Source organism: Peromyscus eremicus, chromosome 10 (assembly GCF_949786415.1).
Source record: "Peromyscus eremicus chromosome 10, PerEre_H2_v1, whole genome shotgun sequence".
NCBI lineage: Eukaryota > Metazoa > Chordata > Mammalia > Rodentia > Cricetidae > Peromyscus > Peromyscus eremicus.
Window position 1 is genome coordinate 95,384,627 of NC_081426.1, and position 23,659 is coordinate 95,408,285.

At 47.2% G+C, this 23,659-nt stretch overlaps 1 protein-coding gene across 1 annotated transcript in view; it reads right to left on the minus strand.

The window, feature by feature from the left end:
- The window catches only part of Tgfbr3 (transforming growth factor beta receptor 3), a 188,255-nt gene extending 165,993 nt beyond the window's left edge, over nt 1-22,262 (minus strand). The window contains exons 1-2 of the mRNA XM_059274900.1: nt 21,993-22,262; nt 559-733 (exon numbers count right to left, since the gene is read on the minus strand). Coding sequence (XP_059130883.1) covers nt 559-622 — 64 coding nt within the window. The 5' untranslated portion in view covers nt 623-733; nt 21,993-22,262. The remainder of the gene's footprint in view (nt 1-558; nt 734-21,992) is intronic.
- Between the last annotated feature and the right edge of the window lie 1,397 nt (nt 22,263-23,659).

The following is a 23,659-nucleotide window of genomic DNA, read 5'->3' on the forward strand; positions in this document are numbered from 1 at the left end:
ACGCCGCTTTTTTCGCCTCCAGTGCTGGAGATGGCACTGTGGGCCTCACATGGGCAAGACAAGCACTCCAAGCCACCTCTCAGACCTCTCTCCACTTCTTAAGGAGTTCTTACTAACGTATCTGAAGCAGCTGAAACTAAATGCTCCCTCCCCCAAAATCTCATTGATAGGAGTGCTACCGCTATATAGAAGATCGATTTGTTTTACAAGACAATTCTTTGAAAAGAATAAAAAGAAACACAGAATTCTTATTTTGCCATTATCTATGCATGTAACAAAGTCAACTGGGGCTCTGTCTGCCTGCCTCAGCAGAGGCTAGCTGGGTCTCCATGTCATGACATTAGAATGTCTAGCCCCAGTCAAGTAAGCTACAACATAGGCAAACACATTCCATATCTGGATGCTAGGCAAATATTTTATTTGCCTAAATAACCTAAATATTCATATTTTACAACAAGATAACATGGCCTAAATATTTCTAACCAAGGAGACTGAGGAGGGAAAGAAAACAGGCATTCAAAAGAAGATAAGAAGCATGCGATTCAAAACGAGCATTACCTGCAGCAGCCAACCAGCTCGTCAGGGCAAGCATGGCGATCACGTGGTGGGCTGTCGCTGCCATTTCTCCAAAAGCGGGTCCCTCCAGTCACGGCAGCTTTTGGTTTTTCAGCTCGAAGGTGGACTTAGCAAGTCAGAAGCGGCCTTAAAATCCTCTCTGCAAGTTTCAAATTGCCTATAAAAATAAACAAATTTCAGTAAGAAAACTGCTGAAATTTTACACGTGAGCACACATTAAATGTTACAAGTTAAATGGAGACTTTCTGAAAAGTACTAAAGAGAAACAATTTGTCATGAAAAATACCAGGGCAGCACTCAGGCAAATTAGGGTGGGGATGGTAACTGTTTAACAAGGACTTTCACAGAGAACAGTTTTGAAAGTGACATGCGTATTCTTGACATGCTAAATATTTGGGGAGTGGAAGGGGATTGTTTGAGAGAGTCTGTTTCCCAGGTTAGCCCAGCACTCTTGGGTTCAAAAGTCCCTCCTGTTTCAGCCTCTCTCAATGGCTAGCATCACAGGCACGCATGTACCAGCACACTCAAGTAGATCTTCACAGACACGCCAGGTCACCTGTCACAGCAGCAGTTACACCACACAACTGGAGCAGTCAGTGACGCTGGGCACGCAGCTCGGAGTGTCTGCTCCTGTCTAGAGCTCTGCGGGGGCTTTATTATCGCTGCTTTTGTGGTGTGTGTGTGCGTGTGTGTATGTGTGTGTGTGTGCATGTGTGCGTGTGTGTGTGCACGCGCGCGTGCGTGTGCGCGTGTGTGTGTGTGCATGTGTGTGTATGCGAGCGTGTGTGCATGTGTGTATGTGTGTGCGTGTGTATGCGTGCGTGCGTGTGTATGCGTGCGTGCGTGTGCGTGTGCGTGTGCGTGTGCGTGTGCGTGTGTGTGTGTGTGTTGTTTGATTGAGACAAGGTCTCACTGTGTAGTCTGGGCAGTTGTAAAGAACAGTCTGGGCCACAAACTCACAGAGATTCACCAGCCTCTGCCTCCTAAGTTCTGGAATTAAAAGGTGTGTGCCATCATGCCCAAGTTGAATTTTGTGATTTTTATATGTATGTTTTGGGGGATTCGTTTTTGAGTTTGAGAGAGAGAAAGAGAGAGACAGAGACAGAGAGAGAGAGAGAGAGAGAGACAGAAACAGAGACACAGAGACATAGAGCAAGCATCAGCTTAGAAAAGTGGCTCACAGATTATAATCAATCAATCAATCAATCAATGCAAGCATCAGCTTAGAAAAGTGGCTCACAGATTATAATCAATCAATCAATCAATCAATGTTAGCTACTTTGATCACTATTCCATTCTCTTTAATGTCTTCTCCCTGATAAACTGAAAAGATTAGGGTGTGATCATTTACGTAATTCTTAGCTACTTCCCAGCCAGTTTTGTTTATTGCATCAGGGAGAACCTAAGGTCAAGAGCAGGACCACTGAGAGAAAAGTGACCAGTGAAGCTGAGATAAAGGCCTAGTGAGCGGCGCGATGGTAAGTCAGAAAACTGATTGGGAAGCCGTGGAACTGACTTCAACTCCCCCTTAAAGCCTCACATTATCACCATTATTCCACGATGCATCAGATAAATGGAAATATTTCTTAACTTAGGAACTGGATAACAAAGAGACTTCATCTCAGTTTTTCCTCTTTGAAAAACTAGATTTCCTAGATGAGTTAATTAATAAAGAAAAAATTCTCTCAAAGGATACACTTCAACAAATACTAACAGCAATTTTAATAAAGCAAAGTCCATAAGAAGCACCCAGAAGATGGCTGACACGAGGATTTTTATGGAGCAAATGACCACAGGAGGCACAGGGCTCACGTCACCCCTGCCCATATCTGCACCCGCATTAACCCAGGAGCTTATACCAGTTCTGAAGGAACCCGTGGAAAGAAAGGCAAGTGGTTCTATTAAAAATACGGACTGCAAATTGCTGACAAGAATATTGGGCAATTATATAATTATTATACAATCGAGCCAAGCTAAACAGTTTGATGCCCAAAGGCAAACCACAGCAAGTTCATACCGGATTTCAAGACATCGCTGAGGAAGTCCAAGACAAGTTGGAACTCCACACAGCTGTGGTGAACAAGGAGGGAGCTTCTTTGAGATGAAGTCCCTCTAGTAGGACTTGCTCAAAAGGAGAGCAAACTGCAGAGGGCTTTTGTCTAATCTCCCCAGTGTGGTGACAGAGTTCTAGGACACAGGAGAGTAGGTAGGGGATCACACGGGGCCCACCTGGCTGATCTCCACCCAACACTCAGCAGAATGCTGGGTGGAGCCAGGCTTCCAAAAGTTGAAGCTTTGAGATCAAATCAGAAAACACAAGCTCCTTTGTTCTGTGAGGTTCTGTCATGCGCATCTGGCCAAGACCAGGGGCTGCTGACCCTCCCTGACATCATCTAATCTCTTTGGGCACATGAGCCATATGAATACATGAACAGGTCCACAGAGGTCCTGGAACAATGTGGAGGCTACTAGAGAGTGATCACCATTCAACGCTTCAAAGCGGTGTGCTCCACTGAGAGGGAAGGAGAGTGGTTAGCACCTCAACCGAACAGAAAATAGGGAGAGGGAGTCCCAGGTTAAAAACACAGAAGAATGTGCCGCTAAGTCTGTTGATCTCAGAGTGTGCTGTGTTTACTTCAGAGGCCATTCATCTGAGCTGGCTGCTGCACATTCCTGGGATCCAGCAAAGCACGTGGGTAAATACAGGGATTAGCTGGGGAAAACCTCCTCAGCCGAATCCTTGACAACAGCATGGTTTGAAAGGAGCTGCTGAGAAAAACCCTACTCTGGGCTAAGGATTGTGTGTGTGTGTGTGTATCTGTATGTATGTGTGTGTATGTGTTTGTGTGTCTGCATGTATGTGTGTGTTTATGTGTGTTAGTGTGTGTCTGTGTGTCTTGTGTGTGTGTTTGGTGTATGTGAATTTGTATGTGTGTGTGTGTGTGTGATGTGTGAGTATGTGTGTGTCTACGTGTGTGTGTCTGTGTGACTGTGTGGTGTGTAGTGTGAGTGTTGGTGTGTATCTGTGTGTCTTGTGTGTGTGTTTGATGTATGTAAATTTGTATGTGTGTGTGTGATGTGTGAGTATGTGTGTGTCTACGTACGTGTGTCTGTGTGACTGTGTGGTGTATATATGTATTTGTGAGTGTTGGTGTGTATCTGTGTGTCTTGTGTGTGTGTTTGGTGTGTGTGAGTTTGTGTGTATGTGTGATGTATGAGTATGTGTGTGTGTGAAAGAGTGTGTAGTGTATATATGTGTTTGTGTGTTAGTGTGTCTTGTGTGTTTGTATGTGTGTCTGTGTGTGTGTACACATGTTCACACCTGATACAGCACTCACTCATGCAGCAGAGGACACCTTTCAGGACTCAGGGCTCTTCTGCCGTGGGTCCCGGGATTGAACTCTGGTTGTGTGTTTGTGTGTGTGTCTGTGTGTACACATGTTCACACCTGATACAGCACTCACTTATGCAGCAGAGGACACCTTTCAGGACTCAGTGCTCTTCTGCCGTGGGTCCCGGGATTGAACTCTGGTTGTGTGTTTGTGTGTGTGTGTGTGTGTACACATGTTCACACCTGATACAGCACTCACTTATGCAGCAGAGGACACCTTTCAGGACTCAGGGCTCTTCTGCCGTGGGTCCCGGGATTGAACTCTGGTTGTCAGCAGCAGCACTGTCACTGGCTGAGCCGTGAGACTGAGTTAGTGAGTGGATAAAAACTGTCATGGGTGCAGTGGGACGTTACACAGTTGGTAGAATGCTTGCCCACTACACATAACGTCCTACACTCCATCCACACTAACACACACAGCGGGCATGGTGGTTCATGCCTGAAATCACAACACTCCAGAGGCAGAAGGGTCAAGAAGCTCAAGGTCATCTGTTGGGGGGGGGGGGCTCTGAACTCAAGCAGTAAGTTACGGAGTTTCTGATGGCTCAGCAGGCAAAAGTGTTTGCTGTACAAACCCAACGACCTGAGTTCAATCCCCAGAACCCTCAGTGAGAGGAGAACCGATTCATGAAAATTGTCATTTAATCTTGCACTTGAGTGTCACAGCACACCCATGACCATGGTCATGTGCACGCACACACACACACACACACACACACGTACTTTTAAAATGTTTCTACTTAGTCAACTAGGTGATTTATTTTTTTGATAAATACAGAGTTGGGTTTGAAAACAGTTTAATAAAGCAGGCAGAACTGTTTTGGCTGCTACTCAATGCACTGTCCAGTGACAGCAGTGTGGACTGCAGCATTAGTGGATAGAGCGGCAGCCGGGGAAGGGGGCACAGAGCAGTCCCTGCGGTCTGGTAACACCTGGGTGCCCGTTAGACTGGTACACAGATGAGCGCAGCCTCACAGCGGCTCCTGTCAAACCTCCCTCCACACAGAGACACTGGATCATTCCAGTTCCCAGAGAGGGCGTGGATCTGGATGAGAAATCTCTGGAATCTATCTAAGCATAGTCAATGTTTAGCAAATATTTACGGCCACCGTGTGCCAGGCAAACCGGTCAAGGTGCCAAGGGTGTGGCTTGGCAAACCGGTCAAGGTGCCAAGGGTGTGGCAACGTGAAAAGGAGCCACACCTCTGCTTTGTGGGATTTAGTTTGGCCAAATCAAAGCCATGTCATCTGCTTTAATTTCTCCCGTGTCTTTTTTCTGTCGACAGATCTTGATGTACTGTTTGCCCTGCATCAGGTAATGGGAACACAGTGGCCAAACAAGGGGTGTGCTTTCTACACTTCGGGGGTGTACAGTCTGGAAAACAGGCATACCGTCACAAATACGGAATCACACAGTATGAAGAGAATTCTAGAGGGCGCACTCTCCGGAGACCCACATCCTAAAGCACCAGGCGCAGAAAGACGCGGGGTGAGTTTGCTCGCTTCACTTCTGCTGTACCATAAATACTTTGACAAAAAGCTGCACAGAGGACAGAGGGTCTATTTTAGCTCGTGGTTCCAAGTTGTAGTCCCTCACAGTCAAAGGGTCGTGTACCTGAAACCGCCAGTCACACGAGAGGACTAGATGAACACCTGCTCGCACGGGCTGCTTTTCTCATGCCCACACGGTGCTGCCCAAATTCAGGGTGAGTCTCCTCACCTCAGTTTACCAATTATGAAAGCCCCGAGGCTCTGGGCTGAGTGGGGGCTGCAAGGGGGTGGGACTTCAGGTTGACTAGGGACCAGGAACCAGAGGCCCACAAGGCTGTGGGCTGAGCCACATGGCGGGGAGAAAGATGGGGGCCTTATCAGTTCACTGCCAGCAACCAGAAGACTGCGAGCACCAAGACGCTGCTCCTTTCTCCACCACGGGTGCACCTGGGTTTTGAAGGATGGGATTCGGTCCCAAGGAAACCAAAAGTGCTAGGTCCAGGTACACTGGTGTCTGTAGTCAAGAGACAGAGAGTGGGCCAGGCAGGAGGGGGTCTCCTTCGAGCTCCTGTTGGCTTAGAACGCCCGGAAAAGCCAAGGATGATCTTGAACTCCTAACAATCCTTCTGCTTCCACTTCTCAAGTGCTGGGAGGACGGGAGCTCTGGGGGTGCCTGATGTGAGTAGGGAAGACTGAGGCTCAGCCTTTCTGCTCACCCTGCACTCCCTGTACCTTCTGCCTCCCTTCCTCTTAGTTTTTACCTGGAATTCCTGCCAGCCAGCACTGGCAGCCACAGCTTGGGACTTAATCTCTCTGCGTTAGGGAGCCACTCACGATAACGGATGATGGCGTCCATGCTGTATGCTCAGTGCTATTGCACCTCCAGCCACACCAAGCTCCTTGTGACTGCTCCTCACAAAGGAAAGACCACAGGCTCTCTTCTCAGTTTGCCTTCCAGCCTTTCATGTCTGACCTGCTCTGAGAATCTCAGCTGACCTCACGCCCTCTGGTATCCCTGCAGTCAGTTCTCCACACAACATTTTGGGGACCCTTCCTCCTCCTCCCTTCCAGGGGACCCCGCAGCCTGTCTGTGTCAGGGTCAGGACCTGTGATGTTCTTCTTTGTGGTGGTTAGTTTTAATTGTCAACCTGACACACCCTAGGATCACCTGGGAAGAGAGTCTTTATGGAGGATTGTCCACACTGGGTTGGCCTGTGGTCATGGGCTTGTCTGTGAAGGGTCGGTCTCTCTCTCTCTCTCTCTCTCTCTCTCTTATGTTGTGTTTAATGGTAAAACTTAGTGCATTCTAGCACCAAGGCTGATATGGAGTCAAAGCTGCAGGCTTGGCTTGTGACCCCATAGAGCCTCACCTGGTGAAGAGGATGAGGAAGATGACCATCAAGCCGAAGAGCCCATGGCCTCAGACAGGCGAAGCCCAGAATGGCACAGAAGAAGAGCTGCTGCATGAGAGACGGGTTCCTGGCACAGCCAACCATCAATCTACCAAATCCCACTCCAATGCCAGCCCCTGATCTAGCCACACTGACCGTGGTGACCCAGCACCCACAAACGTGGGGCTGGGGTCAGTGTTCCAGACACAACACCGTCTGCAACTCCCACCTGACCACCTGGAGAGGCGGCTCCTGCAGGAAGATGGGGTCTCTGGTCTGCTCAGAAGGGAAGCAACACCTACCACCCTGAGAAGAGCAAATGGGGAGCAATGTCCCAAGGCTGAGAAGACCAGGTTTAATTCAAACTGGCACACTGACTTTTCACCCACACTTGAGAAAGTTGTTTTTAATGGTTAAAGTACACCCACAACCTTAATAGGCAAACTGTCAGTGAAAAATATAGATACTAATTTATGGCAAGTTATTAATTCTTTTTTTAAAGAACTTTTTTTTAATTTTATTTATTTTTATTTAATGTGCATTGGTGTTTTGCCATGGGTGCCGGGTCCCCTGAAACTGGAGTTATAGACAGTTGTGAGCTGCCATGTGGGTGCTGGGAATTGAACCCAGGTCCTCTGGAAAAGCAGTCAGTGCTCTTAACCGCTAAGCCATCTCTCCAGTCCCTAAGTTACTAATTCTGAGATTGGACTTTATTTCCTAGAATTTCAAAAATTCTATCAGCAAAAGATCATGGCTGGGCATGGTGGCACACGCCTTTAATCCCAGCACTTGGGAGGCAGAGGTGGTGCATCTCTGTGAGTTCAAGGCCAGCCTGGTCTATATGGAGAGTTTCAGGCCAACCAGGGCTACATAGTGAGACCCTGTCTGAAAAAAAAAAGAAGAAGAAGAAGAAAAAGAAAAAGAAGAAAGAAAAGTGCTGAAGAGTTGATTCCCATAACCCATGTCAGGTGACTTACAACCGCCTGTAACTCCAGCTTTGGAGGATCCTATGCCTCTGGCCTCCATGAGCACCTTCACTCAGGAGTACATACCCACACAGAGACATGCACATACACATAACTTAAAAATAAAAATAAAATCATTTTAAAAATGCTTTCAATATAAATATGAGTCCTGGGTCAGCAAGATAGCTCAAAAGGTAGAGGAGCTTGCACATATGCCTAATGACCTGAATTTGATCCCCAGATCCCACAGGTAGCATGAGAGAACCAACTCCTAAAAGTGCCCTCTGACCTCCACATGGCTGCTATAGGCTTGCCTACACACATACACAAAATAAATAAATAAACTAATAAAACAAAAGAATCTTGAGCCAGGCATGGTGGGTTCCATCTGTAATGCTAGCATTCAAGAAAGCTCTAGTTTGCCTTCCTCTGTGATGGGGAAGATGGTCACAATTCAAGACCAGCCATTATAAATCTACATTTCAGTTCCTAGGCCTGCCAGAGCTGCATGGGGGGATGTTTTCTCAAAACAAGAAAAGATAGCAGCCCTAACACCCCTCATAACTGCTTGCAAAGCTGTTCCCAAGAGACAGGAGCTGCTGCCTGGACATGGCTGAGGTAGGGATCTGTACCTCTTTCCTCTTCAACCTGCTGGTTCCCAAATCTGCAGAGGTTTGTGCAGGGAACTGCAGAACTCAGCTTGGCAGAGCCAACAAACCAACCAATCTATTCAGAATGAGGAGCCCGCTGTCATCAAGAGGGTTTTAGTCATGAGGCCGTAAGGATTCCAGCAAGGTTCAGTAGACTGCATATCCTTGCCTGCAGTTCCCACTCCCCAGAGTCTAGCAAGCACTAGCCATTGATGAGCTGAGACAGCAGTGGCTGCTCTAGTTCTTCTGCTGCTGAGATAAAACCCTGACTAACAGCAACTCAGGGAGGAAAAGGTTTATCTGACTTTCAGGTTACAGTCCGTCACTGAAGGAAGCCGAGGCAGGAGCTCTACGCAGGAGCTCTATGCAGGAATTTGAAGCAGAAACCATGAAGGCACGCTTCTCACTGACCTGCTCTCCATGGCTTCCTCAGCCTGCTCTCTTACACAACCCAGGCCTACCTGCCTAGGGATGGCACCTCTCTCAGTGGGCTGGTCCCTTCCACATCAATGCCAACCAAGAAAGTGCCCCACAGACAGACATGCCCACAGGCCAATCTGATAGAGGCAGTTATTTACCTGAGGTTCTTCCCAGGTGTGGAGGTTTGAATAAGAATGGCCCCCATAGTCTCATATATTTGAATGCTTAGTCATCAGGGCATGGCACTATTTTAGAAGGATTAGGGGGTGTGGCCTTGTTGGAGTAGGCATGGCCCTGTTGGAGGAAGTGTGTTACTTTGAGGTTTCTTTGAAACCTTTGAGGTGGACTTTGAGGCTTTCTCTCTTTATCTCTCTCCTGGCCTGTGGATCAGGGTAAAGCTCTCAGCTACTGCTCCAGCACCACGTGTACCACCATGCTCCCAACATGATTCTAAAATTTGCCTTGGTCATGGTGTCTCTTCACAGCAATAGTCACTGACTGTGACACTGGGTGACTCCAGTCTGTATCAAGTTGAACTAAAACGAATCAACACAAGAGAATAGCTCAGTGGTGAGGCCCAGGCCTATAACATGCTTAAGACCCTGGGCTAGATCATTAGCACTATGAAAATGACACTATAATATACATTACAATAGGAAATTTATGGAAGGCCGGGAACTTGTTAGAACATTTCCAGTAACGAATGGCAGGCAAACAAGAGGTAGATATAAGAAAGAACCTGAGAATGCTCAAGAGGGCAGGAGGCAAGAACAGGCATTCTGGGCCTTAACTTTCTTCATCTTTAATATGAATAAATTAAATAAAAAATCTTTTCTTCTATATCCCCTGTCCAGTCGTCATCATATGACATGACTGGCAGCTGACGGAGTCCCTCACAGAAGACGAACTCCCATGCATTCTTGCGGAAGTTTCAAACGCCTCACTGTACAGAGGCTAGCAGGACAACCAACTGTCCAAGGAAAACATGCAACCTCACAAGACAGTGGCAGAGAGAACATGGATGCTATGCTCACTACTTGTTATCTGGAACCTGTGTGAACAAAAATGCAGCATGCTCCCAGCAACACAAGCATTTAAATCCAACTTCTGTTTATTTTTTATTAAATACAGATAGATATAGATTTCAAATTTGCTTTTTTAAAATTAAAACCTGCCGTTTTATGCTAGCCTTCAAAGTCTAAGAACTCTATCATTCCTCCCTCCTCATTCTAAAAACCACGCATGATTAACACCAGCCTCAATACCCTGTGTCATGTGTCCCTTGTTACCTACTTCAAGCCAACTCAGTGTTAGAGATGGATCATACCCACTCAAGTCTCTTACAGACAGGCAAACCAAGAATTCAGAAGGCTCCATGACTGGCCCTCTACTCCTCTCAGACTGCTTCCTAACAGCTATGACTGTTCGAAAGTGTGTGTCTTAGCCCCTTCCTATGAGAATCCTGCACTTGGGTTTCTTCTCTGACCCCATACGGCATCTCAGTGACTAACTACAGAGCACCTACTGTATGTTCCACAATTTCTCATTCAATTCTCTCAACCACCCACAGAGATGGATGCTTCCTTTAAGTTGCTAAGCAACCCCAAGGTCACCAGCTAAGAAACCCTGGACCAGGATTTGAGCCCAAATCTAATTCCACAGCCCATGCTCTTAGCCACTATAAACAGGAGCTCTGCCAGAAACAGCTAACAACTAAGAAAAAAAATAGAAAAAGAAAAGAAAAGGCCATGCAGTTTCCTATATCACTATGGACATTGGTCAGGGACAGGGGACAGTTCCCAGCTGATGAGGGCTGACACCGTGACAGGTTACTTTGTTTTGAAATCAGCATGGCAAAGTAGCTACGTGTTGCCTCATTCATGAGCTCAACAAACATTTAGAAGTAACTATGGCGTGTTGGACGCTGGCTCCAGGAGCTAAACACCAGTTAGTGATGTAAACTCCTCTTGTTGTCAAGGAGTCTACCTTCCAGTGGGGAACAGGAAACAATGTCTATAAAAGGAAACCAGAGCAGGTTAGAGATGTGCTGAGTTCTAGACAGGTCAGGGAAGACCTCCCAGGTGAGGTGACATTTAAGTAGAGGACAGAAAAACACTGTGACAAGGAAAAGCATGCCAGGTGGCGGGAGTAGCAGGTGCAAAGGCCCTGAAGTGAGACCACCCATGTGTTCTTGAACCAGACCACAGTACAGTGTAGCAGGACATGTGGTCCCCTCCACCCCTGGTGACCAGGGTTCAGCTTCCTTAAACCCCCAATCCTGACCTGTAAGTATGGGTGATGATTATTTATTTATTTTATTTATTTACTTATTTCCTCATAACCTCCCTCCCAGGGCTGTTATGAGGAAATAAGTAAATAAATAAAATTTAAGTACGTAATACCTAGAAAGGGTTAGGGTTAGGAAATGGTGCCCAGGACCCTTTCAACTACTCACTAGTAGCACTATCGTGTTATTTCCTATTATATATGATATGAAATACATTGATGTATATGATATCATATATCAGTTTATTTCTAATCTGATCATCTTTATTCCCAGGGTTAAATCACACTGCTGGCCTTATGGTGGCCAGTGACTTCCTCCAAAGCCTTGAGCTTCCTGTCATGAGGAGGAGAGCCCTGTGGGGACCAAATCGATGTTATCTCAATAGACAAAGGAGACAAATGACTCTGGCCACATTCTGACCCACATATCCTGGGCCCCCTGACCTTTCAGAATGGAAGTTCCTGGGCCTTAGGTGTAGGTTACTGTGGTGTTGCTCAGTGGTCCCTGTAGTCTCCACGCCTCACTAGCAGCACAGACAGAAGCAAGCAGTAGCCTCAGGCACTGTCCACCAATCTGAGAAGGGTCAAAATTTCACTTCAAATTAAAGACGGGGGCAGGTGAGATGGCTCAGTGGGAAAGGATGCTTACTGCCTAGCCTGACAACCTGAGTTTGATCCCAGGGCCCCCTTGGTAGAAGGAGAAAATCAACTTCTACAAAGTTGTTTTCTGACCACGCCCCACACACACACATGTGCACATGCATGCACACATAAATAAAACATAATAAAAAATAATCTTTAAAAAATTATGAAGATGGTAAGAACTGGGTATAATGGTGCACGCCTGTAATCCCAGTATGCAAGAAGGAGATGCAGGAGGGTCTTGAGTTTGAGTCCAGCCTGGACTACATGAGACCATCTCAAATAATAATAATAAAGCTGGTAATTTAATTTCCTCCTATGCCCTTCTTGCCTGAAGTGCAACATTTCTTTTCAAAGAAAATAGAACAAAAGAAGAAAAATAAAAGAACACTCAGGAGACATGAGGCCTGGCAGTCTCCAGGCTCTCGCAGCACAGGCCCTAAGCAGGGCAAATCTGGAGGGTTCAGTGAACTGCCGACAGGATGAGCTCAGAGCCAAAGGAGGATGTCAGGGCCACACGAAGCTCTGCCTTTGGCTCTGCCCACCCGAGCCCCTTCCTCTGCCGCTGTGTTTATTTTTCATCTTTGTAGCAGGATGGGTCAAAGGGCAACCACAAGCCTGTGCCTGCCGGAGCGAACTGGGAATCTCCCCAAACCACAGTGTTCCAGCCCGAGGTGTCTTCAGAGGGGCGGTGAATACTCTGCTGAGGCTCCATCTCTCAGCAGAACAGATAGCTGAGTGTATGCTGAACTGGAGCTACCCAAAATGCCAACAGCCTGCTTCCCCTAGTTAACTTATTCACTCAACAAACACCATAGTTCTGAAGGGCTTGCTCCACACCAACCACTGCTTCTGATACGGGAATACAACAGGTAACAAAATGTGCGGATCCTGCCCTAGGAGCCCTGGAGACAGAGCATAAGCAGGACACACAACTGCATATTCGGTAGAGATAAATGCTAAGAAGAGAAGATAAAAGCGGAGACGGGAGAAAGAAGCATTCATGTGAGTCTTTCGCTTGTTTCTCTGTTTTGACTAAGGACCCACAGGAAGTGAGCTTCAGCCACTTGGAGGAACAGAATGTTCCCCAAAAGGCCCATTTATTAAAGGCTTGGCTCCCCATGGAGCACCATGAGGAGTGGTAAAACTTTCAGGAGGCGGGGCCTAGCGAGAGGCCTTTAGGCACTGAGGGCAGGCCCCTGGACAGGGGGTGAGACCCCTGCCTTTTTTTCTTGCCTAGACATGAGGTGAGTCATTTTGCTCTGTCCTACTTCCCACCATGTGGACTGCCTGGCCACAGGCCCAAACAACAGGGCCAGTTCTGAACGAGGCCCTCCAAACTGTGAGCCCAGAACCTTTCCTCTCTCAGTTGATGGTCTCGGGTATTTGTTAGAGTGATGAAGAAATGACTGAAAGACTCAATTTGATCCAGGAAAGCCCATAGGAAGAAAAGTCAAAGGAATAAAAGGTCCTGGTAAGCTATCGAGAGAAGCCACCTCCAAGAGGAACCGCTGAACTGCTGCAGAAGGGCCTGGAAGGGAGAGGCGGGCATGCTGGATGTGAGCACGCACGGATGATGGCCAAACACAGTGAGGTGTAAGCGAAGCAGGGTGAGGAGGCAGAGAAGTGGCTACAAGTTACTAACCAGACAGTCCAGGCTCAGGAGAACAGAATCCCAGGGACAGTACAATGCAGGAGACACGAAAATCGCTAGATGATGGTGGGAATAGCCCAGGAAAGCCCTGGGAATGGAGGAGAGAATGCTATCTGCAGATCTGCTGAGTTAAGATCACATCGACGGAAAGGGGAAATAGAAGCATGACAGAGATGCCTAGCTTGGTTTCTGGTGCCACTACTGACATGAAAAGTAAAGAAGAGAAAACCGTGGGTCACAGAATAGTATGGTGCACTAGAAGGTGGACTTCATTTAATAGGAAGACCTGTTTGAACCACATGAGACTACCTACCTACAGGCTGCAGTGAATATGAGTCTAACATAGAGAACTAGAAGTTTCTAGACAGACACGGCCATTGAACATGGGAATAAGAACAACTAAATTAAACTGAGAAGAAGAAGGAAGGGACAAGGAAGGAGCTAACAGTTCGGATATCCCACCCAAATTTACACTGAAATTTAATCCCCATTATGAAGGATCAAGAGAACAGAACTCGATCCAGCTATGGTGATGGGAGGTTGGGCCACAGTGAGAAGGCAATAAAGTGAGGTTGTAAAGCTAGGGCACGGATCCTGGCTGCAGCTTTACATGGAGAGACACCTGAGCTGGACACTGTTTCCCCTTGTGCTATCTGGGGCCGCTGCAGAGCCCTCAGAAGCGCGTACCGAGCAAATCTTCATCCTTTATAAATCCCTCAGTCTTAGCAATTCTGTTGTAGCAACAGAAAATGGGTTAACACCGATGCCAACACATGGGGACTCAATACTGAAAGGGAAGCCTACAGAGAGGTCGGTCAGGGACTCAGAGAAGACAGGAGAGCTAGTTCTGAGAAAACCACAGGAACGGAACATGGAGAGAAGAGCAGAGTCAAGCAGCAGGTTGGGAAGGTGATATGATGAGGAACATCTGGGTGTGACCTACTGCAATAGAAAGGAGGTGTCTTAGCCACTCGGGTCTCTTGAATCCACGAATCCTTGCAGCCAGCAGCAGGCACTTCAAAAAGGCTAGCAGCTGGGCTTGGGTTGTAGCTCAGTTGGTAGAGTGCTTGCCTAACACAAACAAAGCCCTGGGTTCAAGCCCCAGCACTGCATAAACCAAGCACGGTGGCACACATCTGTAACCCCAACACCTAGTCATCCTCTGCTACACTGTTGGGCCAGCCTGAGAAACGTGAGACCCCGTGTTCAGAAAGAAAGCAAGCTAGGTGCTTCTGCCCAGTGTGAAAGACGATGTGCTCATGTACATCATCCAGCTACTTACACATCTTTCCTCCATCATCTTCTCACTCTTAGGTCCTACATTTCCTCCCCCAGCTTCTAGAATACCGCTGAGCCTAGACACAGGAAAGCATAGGGAAAGCGTAAGGAAGCACTGGGGTACCTTGTACCCTACTCTGGCACTGTGAAGACAGGTAAAAACTTCACCGAACACACCAGCTGGGTCCCAGAGCCCCTGGCCCCTTAGTACCACCGAAAGCTGCCTAGCTGCTTGCTCTTCTGTTCTCTGAGAAAAACAGGAACCAAAAATCGATCCTAAAATTGTTTCTAATTTCTGATGCAGAGCACTTGAGGGGCATCTAAAAGCCAACAGAAAACCCAGTGGATTCCTTAAGGCAGGTGGTGATGCTCCTTTGTCCTTTCCCACTGCAAAATGGCAGCCCCACTACCAGATAACCATTTCTGCGTGTGTGCATGTACGTGCTTGTGCGTGCGTGCGTGTGTTACATAATTGCAGCCAGACTGGCTTTTGGAGAACAGTATCATCTTTGGGATCCTAAGAGTTGCCCGCTGCAGCCTCAACCTTAGCAAGCCTTGCAGCTCCTGACTGCACACCTCCTGAGACTTACTATCAGTCACATCCTGTGACACAAGAGCAAAGCTTTCTCCAGTTCTCCCATAGGAGAGACACCGCTCCCTTTCCCAGCCTCCCAGGCCAGTTAAACTCCAAAGAACCCTGCTTTGAGTTCAGCTAGCCCCCACTCGAACCCTATTCAGCATGGTTATCTACCTGAGACACTTTCTGGAGGCGTTTTCAAGAACTTAGCAGAACTCCTTCTAAAGGAAATCTCTTTCTTTAAGCCCACACACTGCATAAAACTAAAACTGTGAACAGACACCCTAACAAAGGAAACACAGATGCCACAAACTGAAATACAGCACATAGGTCCATCCTTCCTGGGCTGCTGTGGAAAATACCATGAATCCAATGTCCCGGCTGCAACTGTGGTTAATAAAGAGTAGGAAGGATTAGAAACCAAGACAGGGCCACCACCATCTCTTCCCAAAACGGGCAGTTACTCATACAGTATTCATAGTTCATATGGCATGTTAAGAGTATAGGACATATAATCCTCTCTCTAAAGTCATAAAACTAAAACAAAGAAAGGAAGAAAGAAAAATGAAGAGGAACATCTGGCCAGAAAGGCCTTGGCAGAACCAGGTAGACCCAAGACAGTCAAGAAGCCCATTCAGAAGATGAGAAACTTCCCCCACACAGGGAAGACCTGATACTGCACTGATGCTCATCACACATGATGACTCAGTGGTGCTTTCCCTCCTAGTCAAACTGAATTTGTCAGCCCACTGTACAAAGTCATGCAGGAGACAGAGGCACATGCCCTTTCTGGATACTAAGAAGGCTTTGTGTTTGAGTGTGTTTTGTTTTAAAAGAATAAAAGCCACAAAAGAGATAACTCCCAATAACAGAGTAAGGATTGCACAATGATATTTATTTAGGCTTTGTGTCAAAGTGTCTAACCTCAAATAACCTTCCCAATGTGAAAGAAGGGAAAAAAAAAAGTCATATTCTGCTCTGGCAATTATTGCACAGTTAGATAATTATGAAGTGAAATTTGCAAACAGCCACCAGCATGGTGTCGTATCCAAGGGCCAACATCATACTGTCAAAACACATAAATTGCTAAAGATGCTAACAGGATGACTCAGTCCAGAGGGACTCTTTACACCAAATGGAGTTCACTATTCATCAAGTCTCCATGAAAAAAGCTAAAGCAGGAAAAAGGAAATCCAACCTTCTGCCAGACCCTCCACACCGGCCATTTGGTGGAACATGCATTTCAGCTCCCAGGACAATCTGATCGACAAGAACGGTCCAAGGACTCCCTTCACAAACGGTCCTTCTGTAATTTTATACAAAAGCCTGACCTTCGACATATACCAGAGAAATGAATTATGTTTGGAGGGACAGAAAAACAGGTGTCGCTCTCAGTGTAAACAGTACCCAGCTCTGCAGGCCCTCCTCACTCAGAGTCCCTCTGACTCCCAAGAGGCAGGGTAAATAGACATTCCTTTATTATCTTTTCTTAAAGTCTTAAAAAGAAATCCAGTATTTCTGATTTAATCTTAGTGATTATTCTGGCGACATTTTGACATAAAATTCGAAATAAAAATGAAACTTGCCCGTCTTTACACATTACTCTAGAATCCTTTTCCCATATTTGGGAGAAGTTTTTGACTTTTGTTTTTGTTTGGGGGAAAATTTGTTTGTTTGTTTCTTTGTTTGTTTGGGTTTTTGTTTTTTGAGACAGGGTCTAGGTAACTAGCTGGCCTCAAACTCATTGTGGAGCTTAAGTTGATCTTGAACTGATTCTCCTGCCTCTACCTCACAAGGGCTGGGGTTATAGGCGTACACCACCAAGCCTGGCTAACACAAAGGAACTGTGTCAACACAAAGGAATTGCTGATACAAACAGCAGACCACACACACACACACACACACACACACACACCATATGATAATTCTCATCAGCAGATGCAGTAGGACAGCCTAAAGACCTGGTTCTGGGGCTCTATTCCAGGCTCTTCTTAAATACAGTCTCCACACTTCATAACTAGTTGTTAGCCTATTTAAGCCTCCATCTTTAGCCTGAAGAAATGAAGGAAAAAAACGTAGAACAAGGTCCAAACAAGAGTAGCCTCAGGCAGGATTTATATGAATACTGCATCAAAACCAAAAAATTACACTCTTGGTTGAAAGAGCTGGAGATCCAAATAACTGGTCCCTAAGGTGGAGAGGGAGTGTGCTTGGGAATCCATGCTGAGTCTTCAGCAAGAACTTTATAAACAGAGTAAACAAGTCACTTAAGGAAACATGCCATTCCAAATGCTATAAAGACGAGAAGTCTTGAGATAGACAGAGCCCAGAAAATGGACCAGGATCCTTTTTGCAGTTTTTCCAAGTGGTTGGTTTATGTCAGCCTGACTAGAAACTGAACAAATTAACAAGAGTTTGTTTTTACAAAATGCTACAAAGAAGCACTGCTATCATTTCACATGTAGGTCTGAAGACAGGGAAACCAGAGAACTCGCTGCCATGGGCTGCACTCGCTTCCACTGACAGGGACTCTCCCGGGAAGCTGTTACTCACTGATGTTCCTTGACTTTGTGGGTAGGACGCAGCTCAGAGTGCTTGCCTCAAATGCATAAGGCCCCAGACCCCAGCACCTCAACATAATAACACCAATGGTAACAGTAACTGTGTTTCACATAACCTAGACTCATATTCCTAACTGTCCACACTCCTAATGAAAGTGAAAAATCACTTTTGAGTTAAAGATCTCTAAAAACACGAACCTAACCAGTTATGTAAACTTCAAAACAAATAGTTAAGGTGTTTTAATGTGAAAAAAAAAATCAATGTTTGAAGTATAAGGAAATAAGAAACTGACTGAAATAGCTACTAAAATCCTTATTAAAAAACAGTGCCTGGGAGGAAAGGCTGTCCTCTATTAACCCATAATGTAACCATCATAGTTTTCCACCCAGTAGCAATGAGAATATAGAAAATACACACTTCAAAATGAGCTGTAAAGGGGCTGGAGCAGGGGCCTCATAGCACAAGCTGCTTCAGAGGACACCGTTCCGTCCCCACCACACGACAGCTCACAAATGTCTGTAGTTCCAGGGCATACAACAACCTCTTCTGGCAACTGAGGGAGGGCAGCCAGGAATGCACAGGATTCACATACATACATGGGGGCACGCACACGCGCACGCGCACACACACACACACACACACACACGCACACACACACACACAAAGAAATTTCATGACTTATCAAGAGCAAGGCTAATTCAGAACAACAAAAACATGGAGTGGGAGGCTGGGGTGGCGGGGTGTGCTATAGGAACATTACCACTTACCTGTCACGCTCTAAATCCTACTGTTCTGTCCTTGGGTGTAAAATATAAAACCAGAACCTTTCCTAGATTCATGACTCCTGGAATTTGAAGACCACTTGAGAACTAAAAGAAGCCGGAAGTGATCCCACAAGGACTTCCCTTCGCTTCTAGGCAGGCAGATCTTTATAAGTTTGTATGCAAAAGGAAAAGATTAATTCCTTTGAGTCTTAAAAAGAAGATGACAGTTCCCTTCCAACAAACTAGTTTTGCCAATTAACTGCTCTCTGTGAGAAGGCCTTGGCTTCCTCAAACCACTGTGACCTCATGCTATCAGAAGATGCTATCCTAATTTACTGAACTCCAAAGCCCGGAAATGGGCTGATTAGAGAGCAGGGGGCTGAAAAATGTTTGCAAAGTAGATCAAAGAATGGAAGCCTAAAGGAGATCCTGAATAAATGCTAGTCTGTAACGTTAAATACAGACTGAGACTTAGAAGTGATTTAAAATAGGATCCCTTTGACCCTAACAGTTAATATAAAGTTAAACCTCTAATACAAGGCACACAAGAAACAAAACCTGCCAATAGAACTACAAAGACAGAACACCTATAATATAAAAAAATTCAGTTTGACTGATTTACAAGCATGTTGATTCTTAAATGTTTTGTAAGTGTATGTACAGACATAATTGCCTAAACACACTCGTATTTAGATAGGATAAGACTTTGAACTACTGACACACAGGTTGAACATCCTGATCCAAAAATCCAACATCCAAAATGTTCCAAAATCCAAAACTTTCCCAGCACAAATATGACACCCAAATTATGCTCACACTTGGGTCACCTCTCCCAAGAGATCATTATGTATGTGCGGACATTCCAAAGTCTGACATCCAGAGCCCTTTTACCCCCAAGCACTGTTGCTGAGGGAACTCAACCTGCATTGAAACATACATGCCTAGAGAATGCACAGCTGTGTAAAGGAACATGGGATAATGAGCTCTTACTATCTCGAAGCTGGAAGGTGCTAATGAAAGATGAGGATGATGCACTGAATTCATCAGCCTCCCAAGAATGAGCTCATGTTTTATACATGAGGCAAATGGGGGTCATTACAAAAGGATTCACAAATGGATCTTTTTGGATTGCCAGTTCTCCTAAATAACCTGAAATATTATTCAAACAACATGAAATTTTACAGACAAACATCTCAAGGAAAGCAAACTGGAAGAAAAAAGAGACCCTACGAGTCACCATAAGTTCTGGATTTACATTAACATTCAGGCCCTGACCTCAGGGCCATCCTGCTTTTAACCAGTTGAAATTAAACTCATTCCTCCGCAGAAAACTCAGAAAGCAACTTAGTTATTTTGCTAGATAAGGCTACAACATTTTCCCTTTCTGAAATAAATGCTACAAAAGCACCAACAGGTTCAGGTGCCAGCAGGACATCAATAAGAATGGCGTGCTCCCCCTACTGGCGAATGTTGAAAATAACAATGAATTTCCCAGGGGAATTGACCTTTTGAAGTGCTGGGGTTCAAAACTCAGTTGATGACTTTATTTATTTTTAATGTATATATCTTACCCAACAGTTACCCAAAGCTGGTGTGGGGCGGTCATATTCCATCACAATAGGAACTTTTAAAGTTGACAACAATGTCAAGAGTAAAAAGTATGCTGGAGCCTTGAAACGCTAAACAATGCAGAATTCAAGCCAAAAGCAGAGAACATCAAGAAACAGAGCAACATCCTCTCGCTGACACAATGGCATGAAATCAAGTCCTCTTTAATAGCCCTTCAGGGGGTAAGAATTATTTCCCTACCTCCTGCGCCAACCTCAAGCTGTTTCCTAAGGAAGCCTAGTGGCCTTGATCAACAACGTCTGGTGGATTAATAAATGTAATGAAGACTGGAGATTAACACAAGTCAGAGTTCTATTTATAATTATTTGGAGCCAGGCTCAGGGGAGCTGGGCTTTGGCCCCTGCAAAGTACGTGTATGATCACTTAAATTAATCACAGATAATTAGTCTGTGTTTCAAAAGATGCATTCAACTCAAACAGGAAGCTGGGCAAGACAGAGGGCCAAGGACTTACCATACTTGGCGCTTTCCGCCATGACCAAGGCAGCTCTTGGGTTAAAACTAACAGAAAGCTATGTATGACCTTGGACAAGTGACTTAGTCTCTAGCTGCTAGAGTCTAGCACGCGATCTGTAAAATGGGTCTACTAAAATCACAAAATTTTAACCAGAGTCGGGGTGGTACTTAAGTCCGACTGCTGCCATGGAGACATTATCAGACACACCGTAGGGGACCAATACAACTCCCGTTTTATTACCCCCCAAAAAAAAGAACCAGCTGAGTTCTCCCTGAAGTAACCGACTACAGTCTAAAGGCCCATTCCGGGGATATTAAAGGATCTCGATATGTTTTTTTGGTATGTTGGGAACTTCTCCCAAACCTTTGAGTTCTGCGAAGGAAACTTTAAAAGATCTGGTTCTCCATCTCAATCTGTCACTCGCACGCTCCCTCACTGCAGGGCGCAGCACGGGCGCTAACACCTGTGCACCGCTCTGCGCGGTCCTCGTCCGAAACATCTGTGCACTCCTCCAACATCAAAGCTACTCTGCGGGACCCGGTCCTCCTAGTTCACAGCTAGCGAGCAGGGGACCGTTTGCACCGACACCTAAGCCGCCAGGTTGTACTCTGCCGAGGTAGTTAGGGCTTGGCACGTCGGCTGTCTGCACTTCTATGCGGGTGCCAGAAAGTGGGACAAATGCCCTAATAAGCGCAACTCTGCAAGAGGATTCTTCTAGCAACACCCAAGAGTCCCAAGTTTGTCCCAACCAAGTTCAGAGAGAGAGAGAGAGAGAGAGAGAGAGAGAGAGAGAGAGAGAGAGAGAGAGAGAGAGAGCCTCTAACATCAGCGGGAGCGAGGCTGTGTTAACCGGGCGCCCTCCGCGGAGTTTTCGGGACTGACACTCCGAGCCAGGGCGCGGCCGGCGGGGACCCGGGACTGGCTTGAGCGCGCGTGTCCCGCGACCGCGGCCTCTGCTACCCATCACGGTCGAGTGCCCACCCACGCTGTCACGCGCCGGGAGGGCAGTGGCCTATGCGCCCCGCACTGGACTAGGAAACCGAGGAGAGGAAGAACGAAGGCGGCCGTGGAGAACTCCTCCCTGGCGCTGCCCACCCGGGACCGCCGCGGATCCCTGTTCCGCTCAGCGTCAACCCGGCCGGATCAAAGCCAGGTCCCGAGCTCGGGGTCCCGGGGTGGCCCGAGCAAACCCGAGAAGCAAGTACCCGCCCGCAGCGCTCAGCCTGCACAGCCGGTGAGCAGGCGCCAAGCCCGCACGTACCTCGCAGGCGGCGTGTTCCAGACCGATCGTCCGCCGCGAAGTGGGGAGCAGCCGAGGCGAGTCCCGGCGCCCAGCGCACGCAGGCGGCCGCGAGCTCAGCAGGCGCAGCTCAACTGCGCCATCCGGACCCCGCTGGGGACTTTCACCTCCTGCCGGGAACTCGCGGAATAGCGCAGCGAAAGTGGCCTGGCAGGACAGCAGCCCGCTTCCCCCTCTTCCCTCTCTCTCACTGCCAGGGAGGAGGAAAGTGGCGCTCGGCGTCCCTGAAAGCCTGGATCACCCCCATCCGGCCCGTGCGGCGCCCTCGCTGGGCCGCGCACACGCGCGGGCGGGGTCGGGCGCGCAGCCACAGCAATCAGCGCGTGGGGGGAAGGGCGCCGCGAGCCGCGGGGGCTCGGCCGCCTAGAAACTCCTCCTCCCGCCCCTCCTCCGCTGCTGATGGATGAGCCCAGAGAGCCTGCTCCAGCCTGCGCTTCCCTTCGGGCAGAGAAGGCTGAGGCTGAAAGAAGGGAAAGGCCCGGCATGGGGTGGCGGTGGGCATCCCTGGCCCGGGAAAGAGTGGGGTACGGGGTATGTGGCGCTCACTGCCGGGACTCGCTGCCTCTCTCTGGATCCTTCGAACTACCAGGGCTCTCTGGATTAGATAGGAGTTTTATTTGATTCGTGGTTTTTGATATATTTTTTTAATCTCACATAAGCCAGCTCCCCATCGCAATCCCTGAGCACACATTGATTCTGCCCCAGTGAGGTTCTGTTTTCTCCCAGTCTCCAACTCTTATTATCAAAAGATATGCTCCGGTGGTGTAGACAGGGTCTTCCTCTCTACAGCTTAGTGCAGAGTGCTTCTCCAGCTGTTGCTTTGCTATCGAATTTCCATCGCTGCAGGTTCCCCAAGGCCCTCGGGATGTACAGGATAGGTGAGTGTGTGCAAGGTCTTGCATGCATGCGCCCATGAACTGCACCTGTAAGACTTGAATGCACTCAGTGCAATCACCAACACAAATTTTATACTTCGGTTTACACTTCGCTTTCCATTTAAAAGGCGAATTGCCCGTTGGGGCTGTAGCTCCAACAGTAAAGTGTTTGCCTAACACACACACACACACACACACACACACACACACACACACACAGCCCTGGGTTTGATCCCAGCACCACATAAAATCAAGCATGGAGGCAGGAGGGTCAGTTCAAAACTAGACCCTAGAAGACCCTGTCTATAAGCAATAAACAAAATATTTACTTAGCAGTAAACTTTACTTTGTAAAATTACGTGTGCGCGCACGCGTATACTCTGGCCAGTGTGGGGTCAGAAGACAGTTTTCTCCCTTCCCACCACGTGGGGCCTGGGAATCCAAGTTAGGTCGTTCTTCAGGCTTGGCAGCAAGTGCCTTTACCCATGAATTGTGTCACCAGCCACTTCACAGGAAACTCTTACAGGTGTTAGAGCAGATGGATGACTGTCAAGTGACTAGGTTGAAAGGCAGGTTTCCGGTCTTAACTGCTACTGGATAATCAGGGAACCTAGTCTTCCTCCTAAAGTGCTGGGATCTTAGGCTTTTAACGGTGGAGTTGATGGTAGGCTCCCACCCCCACCCCCACCCCCCTCTTGAGTAGGTCTCATGGAACTTGGATGGGCCAGCTCCAACTCATTAAGTAGTGAAGGC